This window comes from Equus quagga, chromosome 2, assembly GCF_021613505.1.
Source record: "Equus quagga isolate Etosha38 chromosome 2, UCLA_HA_Equagga_1.0, whole genome shotgun sequence".
Taxonomy (NCBI): domain Eukaryota; kingdom Metazoa; phylum Chordata; class Mammalia; order Perissodactyla; family Equidae; genus Equus; species Equus quagga.
This window is the reverse complement of record NC_060268.1, coordinates 6,083,320-6,110,009: the sequence shown is the minus strand read 5'-3', so window position 1 is coordinate 6,110,009 and position 26,690 is coordinate 6,083,320. Positions and strand designations below refer to the sequence as shown.

General features: G+C 39.4%; 1 protein-coding gene across 1 annotated transcript in view; it reads right to left on the bottom strand.

Moving 5' to 3' along the window:
* Nucleotides 1–26,690, bottom strand: part of LOC124236385 (formin-like protein 5) — a 169,495-nt gene that overhangs the window by 9,064 nt on the left and 133,741 nt on the right. Inside the window, exon 3 of the mRNA XM_046655354.1 lies at nt 1,079–1,208. Coding sequence (XP_046511310.1) covers nt 1,079–1,208 — 130 coding nt within the window. The remainder of the gene's footprint in view (nt 1–1,078; nt 1,209–26,690) is intronic.

The window sequence follows — 26,690 nt, the reverse complement described above, 5'->3', positions numbered from 1 at the left end:
GAAAAGAAAAAAAGACTTTCAACAAGACAGTTCTTTATTACTGTAATACAATTTTGAGTTCAGCCTACTTTAAAAAAAAATCACTGCAGTTTGCAACTAGAAAGCACCAATGAAACATAAAATGTTAACTTAACTCCTAGCGCCCTTAGGCATACACAGCAGTCCCCTCTCCCCATCACAGGGGCTTGAGCCAATTCCTTCCTAACAGCCTTCTGAGTCATTCCTGATGAATGAGAACATGCCCCTGAAGGAGTCCCTCAGTGTACTCACTAGACAGCTCCAGGGATGACCTGCATGGTTATACCTTTAAAAAAGCACGGTCAGCTCAAGTACCTTAGCGAAAATACTGGGGAACTAGCTTTACTAATTACTGCTGAGTTGTACCAGCATTAACTTCCATTTAGTATGTATAACTGTTTAAAAGTATCTCTGTTAATACCATCTCCTCCCATGGCACGTTTATTGAATCTTTGAAATATGTTATAGGCCCTGGATTCACTGTTGTGGATAATCCAGCTCACTTTGCCAGATACAAAAACCGTTCTGGGGCACCTTTTCTCAGAGCAGCAGTTCTGGAAAGGCCCATCATTTCCTCTCTACTGTCTTTATAAGAACATAACTCACCAACGCCTGGAAAAGGCAATCTACATACTTCCTGCTCCACCATTTCTAGGTGAAGGGAATAGAACCAGGATGGGACCTCTGACCCAAGCTGAACTATTAAGATTCTCTCTCTAAAATTTTGAAATTGGGACCCAGAGAGTGAGTCAGTCGATTACAGCCAGGAAGCAAAGTGACCTCATGTGAAAGCAATGAGTCAGCAGAAAACCCAATCTGTAAGGAGAGAAAGCAGACTGTCTTAGTTATCTATTGCTGAGTAACAAATCACCCCAAAACTCAGTGTCTTAAAACAACATTTAGTATCTCACAGTTTCTGAGGGTCAGGAATCTGGGAGCACTTTAGCTGGGTGGTTCCAGCTCAGGGTCTCTCATAACATTGTGGTCAAGCTGTCAGCTGAGACTGCAGGGATCTCAAGATCAGGCTGGAGCTAAAAGATCTGCTTCTAGGCTCACTCACGTGGTTGTTGGCAGGCTGCAGATCCTCCGGGGGTAAACCACTTATGGGACTTGGTTCCTTGCAACACCACATGGATCTCTCCATAGGTCTGCTCACTACATGGCAGCTTGCTTCCTCTGGTACCAGTGATCTGAGGGAAAGAAAGGGAGAGAGAAAGAACACAGCTAAGATGGAAGCCAAAGTCTTTTTGAAATCTAGTCTCAGAAGTGACAGCCTATTCCTTTGGCTACATTACAGGCATCGGAAGTGAGTCACGAGGTCCAGCCTGTATGCAATACCAAGAGGGAGGATCACTGCGGCCATCTTACAAGCTGCCTACCGGCTCTCTGTGGGTCCTGATGATTCACACCTCTCTCACATGCCAAATTCCCTCCTCTTCCAAAGCATCAAGAGTTTCATCCCATTATAGTATCAGTTCAAAGTCCAGAATCCTGCCATCTAAACTAGATCCAGGTGTTTATGAGGCTTCTCTGTTGTATTTCCTTAAGCACAGCTCCTCAAATTCAATACCTCTTGATCAAATAGACTTGTGAAATTAAAGAGACATTTCGTCTGTCTCCACAACACATACACACAAACACACACACTACTCACATTCCTGTCAAAAAGGGAAGAAATGGATACACGAAGGAGTCACTGGTCCGTGGCAGTTCTGAAATCCAGCTGGACAAATGTTGGACGCTCCTTGATTAGATTTCGAGGCCTGGGAACAATTTTCCCTGACTCTCAACTCCACCTTCTCAGTTCTTTATTCCAACCTCTGAGTCGTCCTTCCTTTTGTTGCGAAAGGTAGCGTGTGTTTACAGCTAAGCAGCTCTCACAGTCTCCTTCCTTCCAGTATAATTCTGGGGTCCAAAAGCCTCTCCATTTTCCACACTGTCTCTATCCTCCTGAGTCCAAATTGGTGATGTTTCTGGATTTATAACTCTTTTAAGAATTTTGTGGGTCTCCTGTGAAACATCTTGGGGTTCACTCCATTAGATAAAAGCCACACACACACACATCCTGAAATAAGCTCTTTTCGCCCTTGAGCCTTGGCTAGGACAGCTGAGACACAATGCCCTTAAGCTTCTTAGAAGCACTATTGTCTTGTTGAGAGGATCTGATGAGAGCCACCATTAATCTCTGTAAAGGCCCTTTGTGTGACCTTTGATTTTTCTGAGATCTTAACAGAAGTTTTGACAGTCACATCCTTTGCTTCACCTTTAGACCACTGTATTCCCGGGAGTGCCCTCAATTTGATCTTTGATCAAAAGTAATTTCTTAATTTTGGCACCACTTGCATCTGGAAAAACAGAATTTTCAAAACTATCAAGTCTTGGCACCTTTCTATTTAACAACCTTCCATCAATTTAATTCATTTCTCTCCTATTTTACTACACGCAGCAAGAAGAAACCAGACAGCAGCTTCAACATTTTGCTCGGAAATCTCCTCTAGATCACCCAGTTCATAAAGTACATTTTCTACTTTTCACATTACTATGAGCAACAATATTGCTAACTTTTCTGCCACTACATAGCAAAGATCCCCCATTCCTTCAGTTTACTGCCAGCATTCACCCCCAGCCTTACAAAAGACCAAGAAGCTTCTATTAACAGCTTCCTCAGGGCGCTTTAGAGTTTCACTAACACTTTGCTCAAATCTCAGTTCCAAAGCCACTCCTTCATTTAAGGTTTTCATCATGGCAGCACCCTACTTCTAGGCATCAAAATCTGTATTCATTATCCATTGCTGCATAGCAAATTACATGAAAAATTAGCAGCTTCGAACAACAAACATTTATTATCTCACTGTTTCTAGGGGTCAGGAATGAGAAGCAGTTTGGCTAGGTAATTTTGGCTCCGAGTGTCTCATGTGGTTATAGTCAAGCTGTCAGCTGGGGCTGCAACCATCTCAAGATTCAGTGACTCACCTGGAGATGAGGCATCCACTTCCAAGTTCACATGTTTTTGGCAGGCTTTAGTCACTCATGGGCTTTCAGATTGAGGGCCTCACTTTCTCACAGGCTGTTGGACTGAGGACTTCGGTTCTAGATCACACCATCTGGGCCTCCCCATATGGCTACTCAAAAGATGGCACTTTGCTTCCCCCAGCACAGGTGTTCAGAGAGAGAGAGAAAGCGTGCACACACCCAAGATTGAAGTTGCCATCTTTGTTAACCTAACCTCAAAAGCGACATCCCATTACTTTCACCTTTAGAAGTGGGTCAATAAGTCCAGCCCACACTCAAGGGGAGAAGATTACATAAAAGCATGAATACCAGGAGGGAGTGGTCATTATAGACCGTTTTAGAAGTTAACTACTACACAGACCCCAAGACGAGACATTAAGACCATGTGGCAAGAGAGAAGGAAACATCATCTGATGGATTTCCAGTCTCATGAGAGGTGGCTGTTTCCAACAGTTGCATTCTGTGAGATTTCTCTGAACACTTAAAATAAATGCATTTACTTTTAAGCTACCTGATTGAGTTTCTGCTCCTTACGATTAAATCATTCCTAAAACTAAAACCCATTTTCTTGCAGAATCTGTACTCCACCTTTGTGAGACAGAAAGCAAATATAATGCACTCCTCTACAATCTAATCAAGACTCAGAATCTCTGATCTGAACTGCGGGTATTGTAGATCAGGCATGTTCTGTATTCTGCTGACCCTATCAGCAAAAAGCCCTCTGCCAGCACATTAAGGACAGCACACTTATATTGGAAGCTGCACTTTTAATTTCTGTGACATGTAATGAGGCAGTCTCACTAGCCAGAATATTTTATTAGGTCATAATGTGTTAAATGTGGTTTAATCAAGAGCTGCCATTAGATAGCTTCCCGATGAACTTCAGATGTAAGAGGATCATATAACAAATCATCTATGGAATCCCTTTGAAACAGTGCTAAGAAAGATGGGCCAGCTCTGCAATATAAGCAATAATTCCCTCATAACTGGTAACAATAATGATGAAAATAGCTAACATTTTTTAGGCACACACATAAGGTTCTCTTATAACTCAAGATGGTTATACTGAAAATGCCCACCACTTTCTACTCTTACACACACACACACCTTTTTAAGAAAACTTACGCTGAGAAAAGAGAACATGCATGTATTGTTTGCTAAGTGCTAATATCTGAAATATTACATTTAATCTTCACAATCCTATAGACAGCTACCATTATTATCCCCATTTCACAGCCAACGACACTGAGGTTTAGCAATATTGAGAAACTAGTTGAAGGTCAAAAAGCTTGTCTCCTGATAAGAGTCCTACCCCTGGGTAGTCCTCCCTCTCATTTATCAGTGATGGTCTGTGGGGTCAACTCTTAGGACAAAAGTAATGGCATATGACTTCTGATGCTAAGTCATGAAAACCATTTCAGCTTCCACCTCACTCTCTTGGATCACTCATTCTGGGGGAAACCAGACGCCATACTGTGAGAACATGCAAGAAGTCATAAGAGGGCCATGTGGCAAAGAACTGAGGCCACCTAACCACCATCAACTTGCCAGCAATGTCAGGGAGTCATTTTGTAAGTGACTCCTCCAGCTCCAGTCAATCCCTAAGGTAACAGTAGCCCCAACTAGCAGCTTGACTGTGTGGGGGACTGGAATCGGCCACACCAAGATATGTCTCTTTGGCATGAGGATTATTTTGAGCTGGTTACTTTTAAAAACTGCAGACACGAGAGAAACTCTGGAAAGTAGAATTTACTTACCCTTTTAAGAGACATTCATATTGTAAGGGAAATCTCCATCTGTAAAGGTGTCTCCCTCTCTGTACCAGAAAGAAGGGGGGATGACCTTATCTCTAGAAACTCTTACCAATGCGGAAGGCAAGGACTTAAATCTGCATAATCACCTTACTCTTGTTTACTGTGCTTTTCTGGTAATCTCCAGTAACTGACTCCCCCACCCCCAACATCCTCCTTTGTAACTGAAGATGGTATTTAAGATGAGACCTCTGCCATTTTGGCAATTTGCTCAGTTTTTCTGGGTCTCTCTCATGTATAGATGTTTATAAAGCTTTGTTTAATTTTCTCCTTTTATTCTGTCTCATGTCAATTTAATTCATAGCCCAGACAGAAGGATCTAGAGTTGGTAGAGGAAATGCCTTCCTCACCTACAATTGTAATCTCATGAAAGACCACAAGCTGGACCCACCTAGCTGAGTCACTCTAAAATTCCAGACCCAGAGAAACTGTAAGATAATAAATGTTGTTGTTTTTCAAGCCACCAAGTTTTGAGGTAGTTTGTTACACAGCAATGGGATAACTGATAAAGCAGTGAAGCTGGGTGCCCCTGCCTCAAGTTCTCTCACTGATTGTAGGCAGGATCTTTGCTAAGGCTGAGGTTTAATCTGAAGGGTTGACTGGGGAAGGATCTGCTTCTAAGCTCACTCATGCAGCTGTTGGCAGGATTCAGTTCTTTGCTCATTATTGGCTGGAGACGTCCCTCAGTTGCTTGCCACGTGGGCCTCTCCAAAGAGCAGCTCACAACATAGCAGCTAGCAGTCTTCCCTTAAGACTATATAAAGGAGAGAATAAAAGGAGAGCATCTAAGATAGAAGCCATAGTCTTTTTTTAACCTACTCTACTAAATCCAGCTCACACTTAAGGAGAGGAGACTTAATCTTTAATCTTTAATCTACTAAATCCAGCCCATGTTTAAGGAGAGGAGATTACACAAGGGTGTGAACATCAAGAAGCGGGGATCACTGGGGGCCATTGCCCACACTGGGTATACCATACTGGGATATGACTCCAGTGGTCTGAGCCAATGCTCTTCATCATTAGACTCTATGCCTCCCTTGATCTAGTCATGGATTCCATTTACAGACTTAGAATCCAAGCATCAGCCAGCCCCTGTAATCAAAGCACACCTGTCCAGGATATTTGGTGAAAGGATAGCGAGGCTGAAGACTGCTGCTGAATCACCCCCACGCTACAGCTGCTTCTACTCCCCAGTCATATGTCTACCTCGAGTCACTGTTTGATCAGCTGAACTCAGACTCAATCACTTCACTTCTCAAAGTACCACCAACTCACGACTTTTTCATAGACAACTTTATTCATGGCTCAAGGGTAACTGAAATTATTTACTGCCTCTTAGCAGATATTTTTAAAATTGAACATTAGCCAACCCTATCTTTGAAATTATCCCAGCCCCCTAGGCATTTGTAACTTCTCACAGGTCACCTTTCCCAAAGGTCCCACCTGCTACTTTATTTCTCCCTCTCCAGGGCTACTACGCAGAGTTGTGCAGGTTGTTCACTGCACAAGGGTGCCTAGCTAAATGAGTGAGCAGGGGACTGAAATTCATTTCATGCTCCACAACCTGAGACACATGTCTTAGGGTGGGGCTGCATCTGCCTGAAGTTGCACAAATTGCCACACGGGGTAGTTGAAGTCTGTGCACTTTTCACGCTGCTTTCCAGGCCCCTTTCTCTGATTTCTAAACTATTCCTGGAAATGCCTGTGACAAGAAAAAAATGATGAAAAGCCTATTATTATTCATAATTTACAAATTCTAAGGAGGGTGGATCCTAGAAGTTAGAGAACCTTTTGGCTGTTGAGCACATCATTTTTAATGTAACGGTCTCTGACATACTTGAAGACGGAGTTCAGTGAAGAGTCTGAACATGCGAAATTAGAAAAACTTGGGCAAAGTTCAATTGCCTTGCTTAAGAAAAGGGGTATGTGGACGATTGGGGGTTAGGAAGAGTATGGAACTAGGAACTAGAGGCCGCACAGAGGCTAAGGAAAGCGACTTTACGCACAAAAGGTACATCTGATGGGCTTTTTTGGATGAAATGCGGTTCAGCTGAGATGTAAAACGCCCTTCTACCTTCCTAAAATTTATATTGCTCACTACTACCCAGTGATATGTATTTGCTTAGATAGGAGATATGGATAGGTGTGACATTATAGCCATGTTTGGGTTAAATTCGAAATTTATTGTGCAAGACACTGCAAATTCTTGTGCTTACCCTGAAGCCTATATTTCCATAAATAAATAGCCCCCTCATAAAGACTTTTGCTAAACTAAGGCAATATACACTACTGTAAGAAGGGGCTGCTGTCCATGGTTATTTAAATAACAATTTTTCCTCTCCGTCAAATAAATTTAAAGCTCTCCACCAAATTACTCATGTTCATCAAGACAAGTAACTTTAGTTGGGTCTCTGGAATTTTCACTTACCTTGGATCATCAAATAACCCTAGAAAGTTGGTATTATTCTCCCATTTTATCAGATAAGGAATTACAGCTTAGGAAGGTTAAGTAAGCTCCACAAGGTAATAAAGTAAGAGGCAGAAAAAATAGAAATCATATTCAGATCTTTCTGACACTGGAACTCTGTTTTTTTCCTTACAACATATTATCTCCATACAAATAGTTTAGTCTTAGGTGAAGCATTAGCAATGAGCTATCAACACAGAAAGAAAATGCTTGAATTCCTCAGACCAACACACAATGAGCTTGCTTTTGATCAGCGCCCCTATTTTATGAGCATCAAGACAGAGTGAAAGCTTAGGAGCATATTGTCCTCAGGAAGAAGACTCATGGGCATCCAAATTTTGTATGGCCTCAAAGAGACTCAAAAAGACCCAACATTTAACACACTCAATCCCTGTGCCTAGGGCATGCTTTGCACCCAGTTAAGATAATTTACATGAAACAGAATGTTTAATTTGCAAGTTTCAGCTGAGGCTCTAAGATAGGATAGATATCAGACACGAAAATGATTTTTGATAAAAAATCATAAGCAGAGTTTCAGGACATCATCCAAAAACCAGATCAAAGTCTAGTTTGTGCCCACAGGGAGATAAAAAAGTCTTGAAAAAGTAGAGCTGGGGAGAGACTTCGTGAGAAAGATGAGGATGCTGTATGATGAGCTCTAACCCACCAGATCACCGAGAAGAAAGGTTAGAGAGGTTTCCGCTCCTTCACCTTAAGCCTAGAGGGAGGGGTACTTCCATGAGACCACCTAGAGAGATGGAAATATATCTTCTAGCATCTTAGGATACAAAAGTTGGCTGTCTCCCTAGGAAAACTGGGGAGGTGCTTTGGTGGTGAAGCAAAGGAGGGTTGTTGCTGTATGTGAAGAGCAGCCGCATTTGCAGTCAAATCACACTTGAGTGTTGAATGTAGACCAGATGTGGGCCTCACGGCAGTCAGCTGGAAGCCTGCCGAAGTCAACTCCCTGGAAGGGCCAGTGGTGATGTGTGAAGGACAGCTGCACTCAGGATTAGCTCATGGAGTGCGTCTACACTGCATGGAGCTACACTCCATAGTGCATAGGAACCTGCGCTCAGAAAGGCCCCAACTTGATTTAATGTTCTGTGTATTCAAATTCTTAATAATTGCATCTTTGAACTAGAGTTTTATCAATGAGATGATGTGTGTCTGTCATTCTTCAGTGCCCCATGAGCATGGAATTCCAGTGGACCCATGATGCATGGGAGCTCACAGAGCCTCAAAGTGAGTACAAGGTCAGTATGTTAGTCTACAACCCAGGAAGCAGAGGTTGCTGACAGGCCCCAGAGGCCATGCCTCCCATATGAATCAGAACTTGCTTCAAACACAAAAAGCAGACAATGGCATTTTAAGAAATATAAGTGACCAGGGAACTCTAATCATATTCTTCCTTACTCATTTGACTTCCCTGAATTAACTAACTGCTAACACAAAAAAAATGATGACATAGATGGAAAGGGAAAGACAGGGTAACTCACAGTTCCTTTTCCTTTCAGTTCCCACTTGCTTATCAGTGAGCCCAACGCAGAGAGTGTTAGAATGCACAGGTATCCAGAAGTGGAATGAAAACAGTGGAGTCAGTTTTGTGGAGCATTTCCACTTCTCTGTACATGTATGTTGCAGCTACAAAATACGATCTATGTAATTTCAGGGATTTTACGTACAAGTTAAACGCTCTTACATTGCTTTGAAAACTGACATTGCAAAATGTAAAGATGAACAATAAAAGCATGCTAATTTTAACTTTTTTTCTTGGAATGACATTAAATAGCAAATAAAAACACCATGACAAGTCAAGAGAGAGATTGTGGAACAAAGGAAAAAGCTTTATATTTTAGGATTTTTTTAAGACACTTTTTTCCTGCTTTTTGGACAAGAGACACTACATTTCCTTTTGCACTGGGCCCTGAAAATTGCAGCTGGTTCTGACTACACTAACCCCTTGAAACTGTGCTCTTCCCCTTAACTCCCTCTCCCCCGGGCCTAACACTGGAAGGTGAAAACACAGTGAGCCAGCCGTGAAAGGAGAAGAAATATTAACAGGGTGGTGAGGAAAAGGCGCTCCCCATGCCAATATGTGGGCCCTGCTGGAGAGGAGAAGAAAATTTATCACTAATGTTTGGACCATTATTGGGAAGCGGACATGCTAAGGTTTGAATTGAGACTGGTTTTGACCTAAAGTGACTTTAGTACAGTCTGTTACCTAAAAGTGAGCAAAAAAGTTACGGAGCCAACCCTCCATCCATGGGGAAGGAGAGATTAGTCCACCAAATAAGTTTTAAAGGAGCATGCTAGTTACAAATGAAACCGAAACTTTGAAGAGGTCTGATCAGAGTTTTGTCTCCAAAAAAACAGAAAGCTTTTCTTGGTGTAGAACACTTCAGCCACAAAAATTACATTGAAAATGATTAGACTCCATAGCTGACTTTACCTCACAAATTACCCATATGTTCCAGCTCATGTTACAATTTCTTTGGGGAGCGTTAAAATGATTTTTCAATTTTCTCACTCAATTTCTTCTATCTCTGCTGAAAATAAGAGATGACATTGTACGATAGGAGCAAGTCATTTTAAATTAGACCAACTTGACTTTTGTCTTGCAGTCAGTCAAATGCAGATCAAATGCGGTTTTTCTCCCCCCAAAGAGAAAACAAACTGTAGAAATTTCATAAAGAAGCGCTTCTTATATTTTTAGCAATACAAAGATTTGTTTTCGAATTCCTCTATTTTTAAACTTCTGTCACACTGATAAGCTGTGAATTTTAATTTATCACTTCGCCACATCTTCAAAACAAGAAAAAAACAAGAAATTTATTTCTGAAGGATAAACACAATAAAGTTTCTGTTGCAATACATATTTGTAAATTGCCGAACTGTAATTATTTCAAATAGTCCATCAAAATTAGCCTCTAGTGATCAAAAGATTTTGTTTCTGTGATATTTTTACAGTAGAATAGGATTTTATGCAGAATTTCCAAATCCACGTATCAGAGAACAAAATGCTTTTGAGATATTTTGAGAGAACTAATCCACACAAGAAATTTTACATTAGGAAGAAATTCCAAAAATAAAAGTATATGTTGCAAAATTAAATGTTAGATTTAGAGCAAATAATGAATAGAATATATTATGGACTCAGGGTATGCTCAAGGATTTGCTAGTGACGTAAAAGTTCGTAAATAAACAAACGTGAACTTTATGAGATGTGTCTGTCACATGCTCTGTCTCTGAAATATGCGGAAGTGGTAAAAATAGCTAGAAATTCTGAGTCCCTGAAGAGTCCCTTACAGTTTCTTAATTGTTTTTTGGTTTGTCTTTTTTTTAATTCTTCATCATCCCTATAGCACAGAAACTTTCTGGATGGCATTTCACCGACTACTTAATGAGAGCTCCTTACGCACCACACGTTGTGCAAGGTGATAAGAAATACAAAAACTAGTGCCTTCAGTTTAGTAACAAATGCCAGAAAGAATGTAGGATTCCCAGTTAAGTTTGAATTTCAGATAAATGAATCATTTTTTAGTAAAAGTATGTCCCAAATATTTCATGGGATACATTTTTATTTTCTAAAACTGGCAATCCTAAATCAGTGGATCTGAGGGTTTGATTCCGGCACTACAGAATCAGAGCTTGGACATCCGGACACTGCCAGCTGAACTTAGAGCCTGCCCACACCTCTCTGGGTGCCCTCCCTTTATCTCCCTTTTCTGTTGGTCTATTTTTCCTGAAGCTGGGCATTTTTCTTCCTCTGGGGATTATATCGTCTTTGATAAAATATATCTTCAAATAACTTCCGTAAGTAATGATGTGTGGGAGGTAAAACCTTCTGAGCTCTTACCTGTTTAACAGTATCTTTATTCTGCCATCACATGTGATTGATACTTAATCTGAGTATAGAATTCCTAGAGCCTCCGAGTCTTTTTGCTGCATTCCCTGTGCCCAACTAGTGGGTGCTCACCTAGAGAGATGGAGGATCTCACAGATGGTAGGGTTCCACTGTAGAAGGAACATATACATCACCTCTTCCAGGACTCAGAACTGCAATGAAGGCTGGGAAATGTGGTAGAGCAATGAGCCAAAGGAGGAGAGAGGGACCAGCCTGGTGGCGCAGTGGTTAAGTGCGCACGTTCAGCTTCAGCGGCCAGGGGTTTGCCGTTTGGATCCCGGGTGAGGACATAGCGCCGCTTGGCAAGCCATGCTGTGGTAGGCATCCCACATATAAAGTATTGGAAGATGGGCACGGATGTTAGCTCAGGGCCAGTATTCCTCAACAAAAAGAGGAGGATTGGTGGTAGATGTTAGCTTAGGGTTAATCTTTCTCAAAAAAATAAAGGAGGAGAGGACCTTGCAGATATCAGTCTCTGTCACAGAGATCCCAGATCCAGCCTTTCTGCCTCTTATCTCATCGTTTCTGTCCATTTTTTTTGTTGTTCTATTTTCCAGATTTCTTCTACTTCATATTCTAATTGTTTTTAATACATATATTCTATTTATATTTTTATGTGTTACTTTTAATTTCCAAGAGTTATTTTTCTTATTCTCTTAATTCTTTTTAACTAGTATCTCTTCCTGTTTGATAAGAGCATGATTTGTCCAAATGCAAGCATTCACAAATACTAATTACGGTGTGCAATATAAATGTTTAAAGTTCTCCCATGCCCTGTTCTGTTTTCTCCAAGACATGTTGCTATTTATATATCCTAGTTATTTTCTCTCAGTTTTCCCGTTTCCCCAAATTTCTAGTGATCCTTGGATGCCCATAATTATTAAGATTGCATCAAGAGATAAGCTTGTGAGCACTGAGTGGCCAGAGAGTGTGAATATGGGGAGCCATGCTAACTATATAACTGTTTAATTATCTTCAGTGTGCTCAATTCCTATACTTAGATAAGGAAAAAGGATCCCTTTGCTTTTGGGCTGGAGAAGGGCATCTACTCTTCTATCTCCAAGATTCCAGTCAATCCCCCTGTCTTAAGCTCCACATCCCAATTCCATCCTCTATTGAACTTGGCATTTCTAGGTCCCAGGCATCTCTGGTTCTCTGAACAAATATTTTCTTTCCTTGACTGCAGCCCTTTTTAGCTGGGTGGGGCTTCCTCGTCTCTGCTCACCAGGCAGTACAATCAATGTGCTTTCACTGAATTTTGTTATCACTAATTGCTCCTCCTCTTCTGTCTTCTTTATTGTAGTGGTTTACACTTTTTCTTATTCTTTCCATACACTTTAATGGAGTCCCAAGAAGGAAATAAAGTTGTGTGCTCAAACAGCCACCTTAAACTTTATGTCACCTCATACCACTCATCAGAAATTAGACTCCAACTATGTAGCATATTTTCAGATTCCCAGGCTCTGAGCCCTGATGATCATAGTGGAGCCAAGAAATTTGGCCCTGGGTTCACTGAATAGTTATCTAAAGTTACCTAATGAAACCTGGTTAAGGGAATATAAATCAGCACAAGAATAGGCAAAGAGGAGATGAGCAGGAATCGAATGATGAGGATACCAAGCTGAGGAGTGAAGGAGGAGAGTGAGATGGACAATTAAGACCAAATATAGCCAAATCATATGCAGAAAAATTGTGTTATGGATACACTCAAAAATATGCGTATCTGTAAATATTTTTACCTGCTTACCAATTCTTACTGTCCTTGTCCTTAGAAATTAGGTACTAATATATTGTTTTATGTATATTAATATCTCCATGGGTTTAAGCCAATGGTTCTCAGAGTGTGGTCGTGAACTGTTGCCTAGGAACTTGTTAAAAATGTCGCCATTACCCAGGAACTTATTGAAAATGCAAATTCTTGGAGGACCTAAACATATAAAGCAAATATTAACACATATAAAGGGAGAAATAGAAAGCAATACAATAACAGCAGGGAACTTCAATATCGTACCTTCGACAATGGATAGATCATCTAGACAGAAAATCAATAAGGAAACATTGGACTTGAGCTACACATTAGATCAAATGGACCTAACAGACATATACAGAACATTCTATCCAACAGCAGCAGAATACACATTCTTCTCAAGTGCAGACAGGACATTCTTCAGAATCGATCACACATTAAGCCACAAAACTAGTCTTAAATTTAAGAAGACTGAAATCAAATCAAGTATATTTTCTGACCACAACCATATGAAAGAAGAAATCAATAACAGAAGAAAAATCTGGAAAATTCATAAATATGTGAAAATCAAAAAACACACTCCTGAACAATCAATGGATCAAAAAAGTCAAAAGAGAAATTAAAAGATATCCTGAAACAAAAGGAAATGGAAACACAGCACACCAAAACATATGAGATGCAGCTAAAGCAGTTCTAAGAGGGACGTTTATAACAAGAAATGCCTACATTAAGAAAAAAGAAAGGGCCGGCCCGGTGGTGCAGCAGTTAAGTGCGAACATTCCACTTTGGCAGCCCAGGGTTCGCCGGTTTGGATCCCGGGTGCGGACATGGCACCGCTTAGCACGCCATGCTGTGGTAGGGGTCCCACGTATAAAGTAGAGGAAGATGGGCACAGATGTTAGCTCAGGGACAGTCTTTCTCAGCGAAAAGGGGAGGATTGGCAGCAGATGTTAGCTCAGGGCTAATTTTCCTCAAAAAAAACAAGAAAAAAGAAAGATCACAAATAAACAACATAACTTTACACTACAAGGAACTAGAAAAAAAGAGAACAAACTACTCTCAAAATTAGCAGAAGGAAGTAAATAACCAAGATTGGAGCAGAAATAAATAAAATACAGACTAGAAAGATAATAGAAAAGATAAATGAAACTAATCTGGTTTTTTGAAAAGATGAACAAAATAGACAATACTTTAGCAAGGCTAACTAAGAAAAAGAGACAACTCAAATAAATAAAATAAGAATTGAAAGAGGAGACATTAAAACTGATATCACAGAAATATAAAGATTCACTCAACAACCAAAAAACTAACAACTCAATTTAAAAATTGGTAAAAGATCTGAACTGACGTTTCTCCAAAGAAGATACACAGATGGCAAACAGGTACATGAAAAGATGTTCAACATCATTAACTGTCAGAGAACTGCCAATCAAAACTACAATGAGATATCTCCTCACATCCATCAGAATGGCTATAATTAACAAGACAGGAAATAGCAAGTGTTGGAGAGGACCTCTCATACACTGCTGGTGGGAGTGCAAACTAGTGCAGTCACTATGAAAAATGGTATGGAGATTTCTCAAAAAATTAAGAATACAACCACTTTATGATCAGGCTATTCCACAGCTGGGTATTTATGCAAAGAACATGAAAACAAATGCATAAAGATGTTTGTACCCCTATGTTCATTGTAGCATTTTTCACAACAGCCAAGACTTGGATGCAACTTAGGTGCCCGTCAAGGAATGAACGGATAAAGAAGATGTGATATATATACACAATGGAATACTACTCAGCCATAAAAAAAACAATGAAATCTGGCCATTTGTGACAAAATGGATGAACCTTGAGGATATTATGCTGAGTGAAGAAAGTCAGAGGGTGATCTCACTCATAAATAGAAGATAAAAACAACAACAAGCGAATACATAGAGTCAGAGATTGGACTGGTAGTTACCATTAAGGAAGGGGGGAGGAGGGCAAAAGGGGTGATTAGACATGCGTGTGTGGTGATGGATTGTAATTAGTTTTGGGGTGGTGAACATGATGTAATTTACATAGAAATCAAAATATAATAATGTACCCCTGAAATTTATATAAGGTTATAAAACAATGTTACCACAATTTAAAAAGAGAGAAATATAAAGAATCATAAGACACTACTATAAACAACTATACGTGAACAAATTGGACAACTTAGAAGAAATGGAAAAATTTCTAGAAACATACAACTTTCCAAGACTGAATCTGAAAAACTAGAAAATCTGAACGGAAAAATAATGAGTAAGAAGATTGAATCAATAATCAAAAATCTCCCAACAAAGAAAACTTTAGGACCAGATGGCTTTACTGGCAAATTCCACCAAACATTTAAATAAGAATTAGTACCAATCTTTCTCAAACTGCCAAAAAATTGAAGTGAAGGGAAAGCTTCAAAACTCATTTTACAAGCCCAACATTACCCTGATACCCAAAACAGACAAGGATGCCACAAGAGAAGAAAATTACAGGCCAATATCCCTGACAAATATAGATGCAAAACTCCTGCACAAAATATTAGCAAGTCAAATTCCACGGTGTATTAAAACAATCATACACCATTTATCAAGTGGGATATAAGAATGATTCAACATCCAAAAATCAAAGAATGTGATACATCACATTAACAAAACAAAGGATAAAAACCATACGATCAGCTCAGTAGATTCAAAAAAAAAGCATTTGACAAAATTCATCATCTAATGATAAAAACTCTACAAATTCAGTATAGATAGAATGTCCCACAACAGAATAATAGTTTTACCTGACAAGCCCTCAGTTAACATCACACTCAGTAGGAGGAACAAGATCAGGAACAAGACAAGGGTGCCCACTCTCGCCACTTCAATTCAACCTAGTACTAGAAGTCCAAGCCAGAGCAAGTAGGCAAGAAAGAGAAATAAAAGGAAACCAAACCGGAACGGAAGAAGTGAAATTGTCTGCAGATGACATGGTCTTACTTATAGAAAACCCTGAAGAATCTGCAAAAAGAAAAAATGTTAGAACTGACAAACTGATTCAGTAAAGTTGCAGGATACAAAATTAAGGTACAAAAATCAGTTGCATTTCTATACACTAATAGCAAACTATCTGAAAAAGAAATAAAGAAGACAATCTCATTTATAATAGCATCAAAAACAATAAAATACTTAGGAAAAAATTTAACCAAGGAGGTGAAAGATGTGCACGCTGAAAACTGTAAGGCATCAATAAAAGAAGTTGAAGAAAACACAGGTAAATGGAATGATATCTCGTGTTCATGGATTGGAAGAATTAATATTGTTAAAATATCCATACTACTCAGAGTGATCTACAGGTTCAGTGCAGTCCCTATCAAAATTCAAATGGCATTTTTCACAGAAACAAACAATTCTAAATTTGTATGGAACCACCAAAGACTCCTAATAGCTAAAGTAATCTTGAGCAAGAAGAACAAAGTTGGGGGCATCACGCTTCCTGACTTCGAACTCTATTACAAAGCTATAGTAATCAAAACATTATAGCATTGGCATAAAACAGACACATGGAACAGAATAGAGAGCCCAGAAATAAACTCATGCATATACAGTAAACTAATTTTCAAAAAAGGCACCAAGAATACACAATGGGGAAAGGATAGTCTCTTCAATAAACGATGTGGAGAACACTGGATATTCACATGCAAAAGAATGAAATTAAACCCCTATCTTACACTAAACACAAAAATCAACTCAAAATGGATTAAACACTTAAATCTAAGACCTGAAACTGTAAAACTTCTAGGAGAAAATATAGGGGAAAATCTCCTTGACGTTGGTCTTGGTAATGATTTTTTTAACTTAAGACCAAAAGCAAAGGAAACAAAAGCAAAAATAAGTGAGACTAAATCAAACTAAAAAGTTTCTGCACAACAATGGGAACCATCCACAAAATGAAAGGCAACCTACAGAATGGGAGAAAATATTTGTAAACCATACATCTAACAAGAAGTAATGTCCAAAATGTATAAGAAATTCTGACAACTCAATAGCAAAGAACCAAACTTCCCAATTTAAAAAATGAGCAAAGGATCTGAATAGACATTTCCAAAAATAAACATACAAATGCTGGTAACAATGGGCATGGCAGAGACATGATTTTGGGTAAATAAACCTATGATATAAAAAAAAGACATACAAATGACCAACAGATATACAAAAGATGCTCAACATCACTATTTAGCAGTGCAAATCAAAACCCCAATGAGATACCACCTCACCTGTTAGAATGGCAACTATCAAAAAGTCAAAATATAACAAGGGTTGGTGAAGATGTGGAAACAATTGAACACTTGTACACTGTTGGTGGGAAGGTAAATTAGTATGGCCATTATGGGAAACAGTATGAAGGTTCCTCAAAAAATTGAAAACAGAACTAGCACATGATCCAGCAATCCCACTTCTGGGTATACAGTCATCAACCACATAACAACCCTTCAGTCAATGATGGCCCACATAATACAACAGTGGTCCCATGAGATTAGTATCACATAGGTTAGGTGTTTAGTAGGCTATACCATCTAGGTTTGTGTAAGTATACTCTACTATGTTTGCACAGCCACGAAATTGCCTAACGACACATTTCTCAGAATGTATCCCTGTCATTAAGCAACATATGACTGTATATCCAAATGAAATGAAATCACTATCTTAAAATGACGGTCTAAGATATCTGGATTTCCATGCTCATTACCGCATTATTCACGATAACCAAGATACGGAAACAACCTAAACGTCTGTCAGTGGATGAATGGATAAAGAAAACATGGTATATATATATATATATATATATATAATGGAATATTATTCAGCCACGAAAGAGAAGGAAATCCTGCCATTTGGGACAACATAGATGAAAATGGAGGGAAATAAGCTAGACAGAGAAAGACAAATATTGTGTGGTATCACGTATTTTCAGAATCTTGAAAAAATTTGAACTCATAGAAACAGAGAGTAGAATAGTGGTTGGGTGGTTACCAGGAACTGGGAAAAATGGGAAAACGTTGGCCAAAAAGTACAAACTTGCAGTCATAAGAAGAATACGTTCTCCAGATCTAAGTACAACATAGTGACTATAGTTAATAACACTATATTATATACTTGAAATTGTTAAGACAGCAGATGGTAAGTGTTCTCACAACAACAAAAAAAGTAAGTAAGTGAGGTGATGGATGTGTTAATTAACTTGACTCTGGGAATCATTTCCCAATGTATACATACATCAAACCATCATGTTGTATACTTTAAATACATTACCATTTTATTTGTCAATTTTTTCTCAATAAAGTGAGGGGGGAAATGCAAATTCTCCAGTCCCACTCCAGGCTGCTAAGTCAGAAACTCTGGATTTTGAGTTTTAACAAATCCACCATGTAGATTTGAGACCCATTGGGTTAGCCTAAGAGCACAAAGCATCTGCATGCATATGCACAGTGCCACATGGCCTTACAGTTCTTGGGGGAGAGGCAGAGCAGGAAGAAAGAGAGGCCCAGGATAACATGATGAGCTGCGGTGTCCTACATGAAAACATTAAACTTGAAGAACTGCAATCTGGATAGTTATAACCCTCTAGAAAAACAAAAGCATATTAAAAAGAATAGAGGAAAGGGAATTCCATTTATTTGATGCTCATCCCATGATACCTTTTAGGTATTTGTTACAGCTTCTTTTTCCATTCTCCTCTCTCCTTGTGTGGTTAAGCTCACAAGTTCTGGAGCCAAACACTTCTGCCTTCAAACCCCAGCTCGCTCACTTTATTAGCTACACAACTTGGGGTTAACCTGTTTCCATTTCCTCGTCTGCTAAAGTGGGCACATAATAACTGACCCTCTTTCACAGGGTTGCTGAAAGGGCGACAGGAAGTTCATATGTGTAAAGCACTTAGTCCCCATACACGGAAAGTCCTATATAAGTGTTATCTACATAATATGGATTTATATAATAATATATTATGTAATAATATAAATATATAATAATAGTTTCTTCTATCATGCTTTAAGTGGTTGCATCATAACTCCTTATGTTACAAGAAAAGAAGAATTTTGTTTAAAATCTATATATTTAAAACACGGCATTGATTTAGCTATTTAGGGCAGTGAGCACTTTGGAGATTATATACAGATTTGCTCCTGCAAGAGTTAACTAAAGCTCTTATCAAAGGAAGATACTAGCTGAAAAAAAGAAGAAAAAGCCTGATGTGGCTGCTGAAGTATGTTTTGCATGTAGAAATATGAGTCACAGAAGCAAAAATATGAAAAAATAATGTGTTGATTGCTATGAATGTTTCCACAGGGCGTACTGAGCCCAGGAACATTTTTCTTTCTCTTCATTGGACTTGCTTCTTGGATGGTTTCCTAAGATTTCTGTTAGGAGACTCATTTCACTTCAGCAAAATGTAGCGACTTCTTCCGAATCAGTTTTCTCAACCAGAGGGGGCGTCGGATGACCAGGGGAGCTGATTCAAAGTACACATCCCTGCCACAGCCCACCCTCAAGGGCTTATCAAACTCTCTCAGAAGGGGTCCCAGGCATGGGTACTTAGAAAAACCTCCTCAAGGTAGCAGGGTATTTCACTCCCCCTCTTACATTAATCTCCCACGTCCCGCACACCATGCACATGCATAAATGCAAACCACTGTTCTGGATGGCGGCGTGTTCAACAGAAACATTCAAACCGTGCATTCCTCACAGAGCACAACTGCATGGTCATTAAAAACTCAGGCTTTGGAGTCAAGTTGGGTTTGAACTCAGGCTCTTGTATGTGTGACCTTGGCCAACTCACTCTCTAATGCTACTGTTAGTAGTATTGGCTATAAGTAACATTGAGGGTTTTCTAGGTTCCGGGTACTGTGGTAAACACTAAACGTGGATGAACTCACTTAATTCTACAACAAACCTATGAAGTAGGGACTAATATTATCACAACTTTACAGAGGAGAAAATTGAGGCTTAGAGGGAGAGCAACTAATTGTTAACTTGTTTAAAATTTTACAGCCAAACAGTAATGGAGCTGGGCTAACACCCAGGCTATCTAACTCTAGGGACCACGCACTTGGCCACTCATTGTATCGACTCTCAGAAACACAGAGAGAGTAAAAGAGAAAGACCTTCAAAGAAAAACAGGAGTTCATGAAGCTAAGGTAGAAAGAAACCAAAATGAAAACTGGAATTGACTTAACCGGGCATGGTGCTAGGAATTAGAAATAATCTGGAAAACAGGAATGGTGGACAAAGTAAAGGAAAGTAATGGAGTGGTTGCTCATAAAAGCATTTTATAGATACAAAAGGGATTCCCACATCAGAGTCTTCCCCACAACTAACCTGTTAAGTGAAGAACGGCAGATGTCATTTTCACATTCTGCCTTTTTAGTAGAGTTTTCCCGAAAGCACTGAGTGGAAGTCTCAGTGTGACAGCAGTTCAGCAGGCCTAGAAAGCAGCAAGTCCAAAACTGGAACAGGAAGCTACAGGGCTCTGGGAGGGAGGTCTCCAGAGGCAACGAAAGAAAGGGAGACTAAACAAAACAGATGCTATTTTGGAGAAGCTGAGGGGAAGATTGAGGCAAAAAAATATAGGCTAACTTGGCAGAAATTATACAAAAAAATTAGAACTTCTTGACTTTGTATTGAACACTATGTACCCAATTATAATTATGTGAATACTATGTATAGCTCTCAACTTTTTGAATCAACCTATAGACTAATCACAGAAAACCTAATTTTGGTTACAAAACAGAGTGTGACTATTATTGTGTTAGATTGGGTTTGGCTGTGAGAAAAACACAAAATAACAGTGTCTTAAATGTGGCAGAAGCTAATAAGCAGTCTGTGGCTGGTGTGGTACTGCCCATCAGGAGAGACCGAGGCTCCCCCCACCAACGTGGGGCTTCCACGTCAGGACTCACGATGGCTGCTCAGCTCTAGATATAACACCCACATTCCAAATAGCAGGAAGGAGGAAGATGTGGAGAAAAATACGGCCTCACCCTCTAGGGACATTTCCTGGAAGTCACACTAGACACGTCCACTTACATCCTATTGACCAACCGCATGGCCATACCTAGTCACAGGGAGAATGGAAAGGGTAGTTTCTATTCCTGCAGACATTGTCCAGCTGAAATAGAGCTTCTATTACTAAGACAGGAGGGAGGAATGGATACTGGGTGACAATTAGCAGCCTTTGCCACAGTTATCGTCCTTGATGATGTCAAAGAACAGATAATAGAAGTTAGAAGATGAGAGTAGGCAAGGGAGCTGAAGAGAAGAGTAAGTAGTTACAAAGGAAGGAATTAAGAGACACTATTTGTGTTTACAACAAAAAATAAAAGTCCCAGTAAGACATTAAAAATACTGCAGTGACACAGCTACTGGGCAGAGAAAAAGAATGAAGGTGGGTGATTAATATAAGAAAGTTACATCATAAATCTCTTATGTTCTCCCTGAGAAAAAACAGATCTAGGGAGAAAGGAGGAGGGATGGGAAAGTGGGGTGCAAGATAAAGAGAGACAGTGAGAGTCAACTACTGAGAGAAAGGAGACCAGGAATTTAATATACGAAGAATCGAAAATTAAGAAGAAAAATTTTGCTTTAGGAGTACAGTAAATGTGTTGGTATTTTAATTAAAGGCTTATGGATTTATTCCATTTATGAACTCCCTTCTTCCCACCAAAAAATTTTAAAAAAGGAAGTTTTTAATCTAGCCATGGCTCATAAGCATGGAAGAAGTGATAATGATATGCCTTTATTAAGAAGAAGTGAAAACTGAAATTCAATTATACATGGAAGAGATGCAGTACCTTTTACCTACAAATCCCTTAAAAATGTTAAAAGTCTCTTTCAGAATCTCCTCAAACACCTGTCCCCACTCCATCTTCCAGTCAAACCTGCTTTCCCAGAGACACTGCCATTTCGAAAAAAAGTTTAAACCATTTTCTTTTCTTTTACATATTTGCTTCATTATTAATATTGAAAACATCATAAAGGCATTCTCTAAATTCTTGTAATGTACTCTATGTTTAAATACATTTTAAGATACTTCAAAAGTGATGTCAATGTTTTCTCATATTTTATTTAATATGTGTGGGAATATCAGCTGCATTATGGGTTAAATAGGCTTGAGAATGGAACTTTCACTTACAATATAGTTTTTCAACAGGAAAATATGCTCTGAGTGCCAAATAACTGCTCTGTGAATAATCTGGAAACACGAACCTATCCGGGAAGGACTACTTTGATGTCTTAATCCATCTGGCCTGTGGAATTCTGGGTTACAAGAACATCTGAAAAGTAGACGTCATGGTGATGAAGGTGTGGACTGATAAATAAGATGACAACTAACACCAGATTTGACTTTTTTCTTGTATTACTTTGTGCTAAGAAAAATAGCATACATTTCTGGAGCAATGCCAAGTTTGAAATCCTGCAGTTTTGTATAACGTCAGCAGAATAGATCCTAATCTCAGCAGTGTTTTCCTGGGCTGGTCATATGTCATGAAGGGAGGAAGTCAGCTCAACAAAGAGAACATTATACGCCAAGCAAGGCAGAGTAAAGTACTGAATCCTGCCATTGGACAGCATGGGAGAAGATTCAGTCATACACACCTACAATCATAGGAAGTGGTGATAAAAAGAAGTTATTGATCTTATTGGCCATTCAATAAAGTTTATCTGTTAACTATGAATGATTAGCCTCCTGTGAAAATGACTTAAACAGCTTTCGTCCATCCTACAGAACCCCAAACTTTAAGCATGAACACAAAAATGTGTGAAAATGGGCAAATACTCTGTAACAGTTTTACCAAAAATTCTTAGAAGATATTTTTCCCAATTAAAATTAGCCTTGCATTGCGATGTCTAAAGCTGAGAAATTTTTGAAAGCTCAGGTTACAGCAACAGAGCTTGCCGTCCACTCCCACCTCACTAAGGATTACACTTTGGGGTTCATGTGACTTCTTGGGTAAGGACAGCCATTCAAATTTGTTTGCTCAGGGAAAGGATTTTTGTCAAACAGAAGAGGCCTAAAGAGAATTTCTATGAACAGCAACTCTCACAAAGAAAAGCCTTGTTATCCTTGTCTTTTTGTCATTATACGCTACTTTGTTCTGCTATAATTGACAGGAAGAAATCTGCTGTTCAGAACAGCAAGGCTTCTTCAGAATTGCTGACTTTGGAATATTTCATGCCATCCTGTGATCATTAGAACAAAACCTTTTCAGAAAGAGTGAACTTTTTCTGCAGAATTCTCTGAACTTTGCCTGTTTCTCTTTGACATATTTATCCACAGTTTAGCTGAAATTGTTCTGTCTGTGTAGGGTGACATTGCTCACAGAATATGATCCTTGAAGAGACGATAAATACTTATTACCTCCCATTCATTACTTTTTTCTCATGTTTTAATTCTACCTCGTAATTTATAAATCAGTGTAAGTTCTCAATAAGCACATCATCACGTTTGTACGGTCCCTTCCCTTCTCTTGTGTTTTTAGAGGGAACTGTGTTCCTTCCTTTCAAGGCGACCTGTTTTAGATATTTGGATTAGGGTAGAGTAATGATCCCTCTGGTTTAAATGAAGGAGTCCACCTCCACAAGCCTCTTCCTCCGCTTCCCCGCCTACATTTCAGAGTTGCTCACATCTCCTTCCTTAGTCTCCCAAATTTACTTTAATCAGTCTTCTAAGTGAGTTGATCTGAAACTCATTTTCAATGAGACCCAATATGCAGATGACTCTGCTGTCTACACTGCTGGCCACATTTCTCCTAAGCCCTTGTACCATAAAACTCTACCAGGCTGCCTCCTTGGATGTCCCTAAGATGCATAACTGCACGTATCCTTCTCTCATACTTTATAATTCAATACATATCTCAATATCTCAAATAAGTGGGACCTTCATTACTTGAACTAGAAACAAGAATTATCCTAAATTTTTCCCTTTCTCTCATTCCCCAGGCACCCCATCAGTCCAATAAATCCTGTGCATTTGTTGTATCAAAACGATCCCGGCAGAGCCCAGCAGGAATATGGCGCGAGGAGCTGAGGATTTCTCAGTTCCGTCCCCACATTCTCACCCCTATACACACGAGAGTTTATTTTCTTAAGCTTCAGGGGGTTTTTTGCCTGAAGGAAAGAGAAGGGAGATCAGCCTGCAGGACTCAGGAGAGACAGTGAAGTAGCATGGCAACGGAGAGCAGTGGGTGTCTGCTTCCCAACCAGTTCAAAGAGGGTGGGCTGACCCTCTAAAGAGAATGGGAGGCAGGCAGAGGCCAAGTCTTCTTTAATGAGAGCAATTATGAGACTTTCCGTAGTTCTGGCCCCGTCACTCCCCCCAGACACCTGCATTGGCCTATTACCTGGCTTTCCTGTATCTTGTGACAACCCTTCAATTGACCTTCCACAGAGCTGCCAGAGTAGTCTTTCCAGAGCACTAACTTAATGATTTCACTTTCTTGCTAATGAGACATCAACAGCTAACCTTAACTTTAAAGTGAAATGCCCAGTTTGCTGCCCTATTCCCCCATCAGTCTCATGCTCTGGTTACATCAGCCTACCAGTGGCTACCTGAGTATATCCTACTGTTTCATGCTGCCATGATTTCACACGTTGTCCCCTCTGCCCGGGTTACCCTTCATCTTCCTCAGAACCAATATGCTAACATCCATTCACTCTCTAAAATTACTCAGGTATTGCCCTCCAAGGAAAGCATTCCTTGGCCCCTAGAATGATTGATACACCCGTTGTCTGTGTTGTGGAGCACCCTACATTTACCTCTGCCACACTCATCTACTGTCGTAAGGTCTTTGAGGAAGTATTGGTCATCTTTCTTTTATCCCTGTACTGCTTGGCACAAAATAGATACACAATAAATTTTTCTGTATAAACAATATAACATTGTTTTCATAGAAACATATTTTCCTAGTTCCAAACAAATTGGTATACAAATATATTTTGCGAACTCAATCTGTTCATAAGTTTTGTAGGCTCTATCCCGGGAAATTGAAAGTCACTTCATATACCACACACGAATAATCAATTGTCAGACAGAATACACCAAACACACTAACTCCAAAAGTGCGTCAAGTATAATTTAACTTTTATTAATTCAGCACCTTCTTCCTATCTTGGAATGCCTCATATCATTGCATTCCAATGATTATCATGAACACCAGTTTCCATTGCATTGTAGATAAAAGATGCTTATATAATGATAAAGATTTTTAGCCTTGATACCAGGACATTTGGTGTATTAACATTTATTATTCTTGCCAGAATTAATTCTAAGTTGCGTGTCATGCATTCTACAAGGAATGAGCTTAGCTATAGTTGCTACCTAAGCAATCCTTCTAAGAATTTTTTTTTTTTTTTTTTTTAAAGATTTTTATTTTTTCCTTTTTCTCCCCAAAGCCCCCCGGTACATAGTTGTGTATTCTTCGTTGTGGGTTCTTCTAGTTGTGGCATGTGGGACGCTGCCTCAGCGTGGTCTGATGAGCAGTGCCATGTCCGCGCCCAGGATTCGAACTAACGAAACACTGGGCCGCCTGCAGCGGAGCGCGCGAACTTAACCACTCGGCCACGGGGCCAGCCCCCCTTCTAAGAATTTTAACACAGAAGGTACAGAGAGAGCCCAGACTCCAACCCAAACTCGGTTGGAACTGCAATGAAAGTCACATTTCTGTTGTCTAACTGTAATTTAGCTGAAGATATCCAATGTCAGAGATCTCTGTGTTGTTATACATATAGAAATTTCATAAAATATCCTGCAGAGCTAAACCCTCTAAAGGTGCACAACACATCCACTTGCAAAGATCATTTTTTCAACTTGTAAGTGGGCAATTATTTAAACAAAGTGAGTATGCAGGTCTGAAGGACAAAAATAGTCCTTTCTCCATCTTGCTAAGCATCTCTTATTTTCAGAAATATTGGATACATATTTTTCCAAATAAATATAAAAGGGTTCTTCCTCAAAATTGTGCTGGAAACACAACATCTAGTATTAAATATTATAATTATGGAAAGATTCTTTATTTGAATGAATCATGTATGCCCCATGCACAATTAACTGACTCTCTGTATTATGATTTGAAATGCCTTTCACATTAAGGCGTGTTATTATATTATGTATGAAAATGAAGCTATCGAACTGCCACCAGTGTGACTTGCAATTTGAGCTGTTTCTCCAGACAGGAATTACAGGTTTTCTCTTAGCCATGCACATTTTGATCAGTGGCAAGTATGTGTGAGATGGCCACCTGGAATTCTAGCCTTGTCTATAGCCCCATAACAGACATTTATTCTGCATAATATAACAGGATAGAATTGATGACCCTGACTTCAGCCTCATGAGTAGTAGATTTCAACCAACCAAGATAGCTAACCTTAAAGCCACACTAACCATAACTCAACAAAGCAAATTATGCTTTCAGAAGCAAAACTGGATGGATGCTTCCAATCATATCAATATCACGATCATGGTTGTTCTCACCTAAAAAGTAAATTCCATAGCTCTAGTCATTGTTGAATACTGACAGCTCCCAAAAGAGCTAAACCAAAAAAAATCCATTAAATTAGCACATACTTCAGTGTGAACATGAGTCCTTTGATATACTTGAAATGTTGGATGACGGTATTTGTCACCAGCTAACATTATGTCTTCCCTTTTCAGACTGTTTGTTCCAGAAGGTACGTC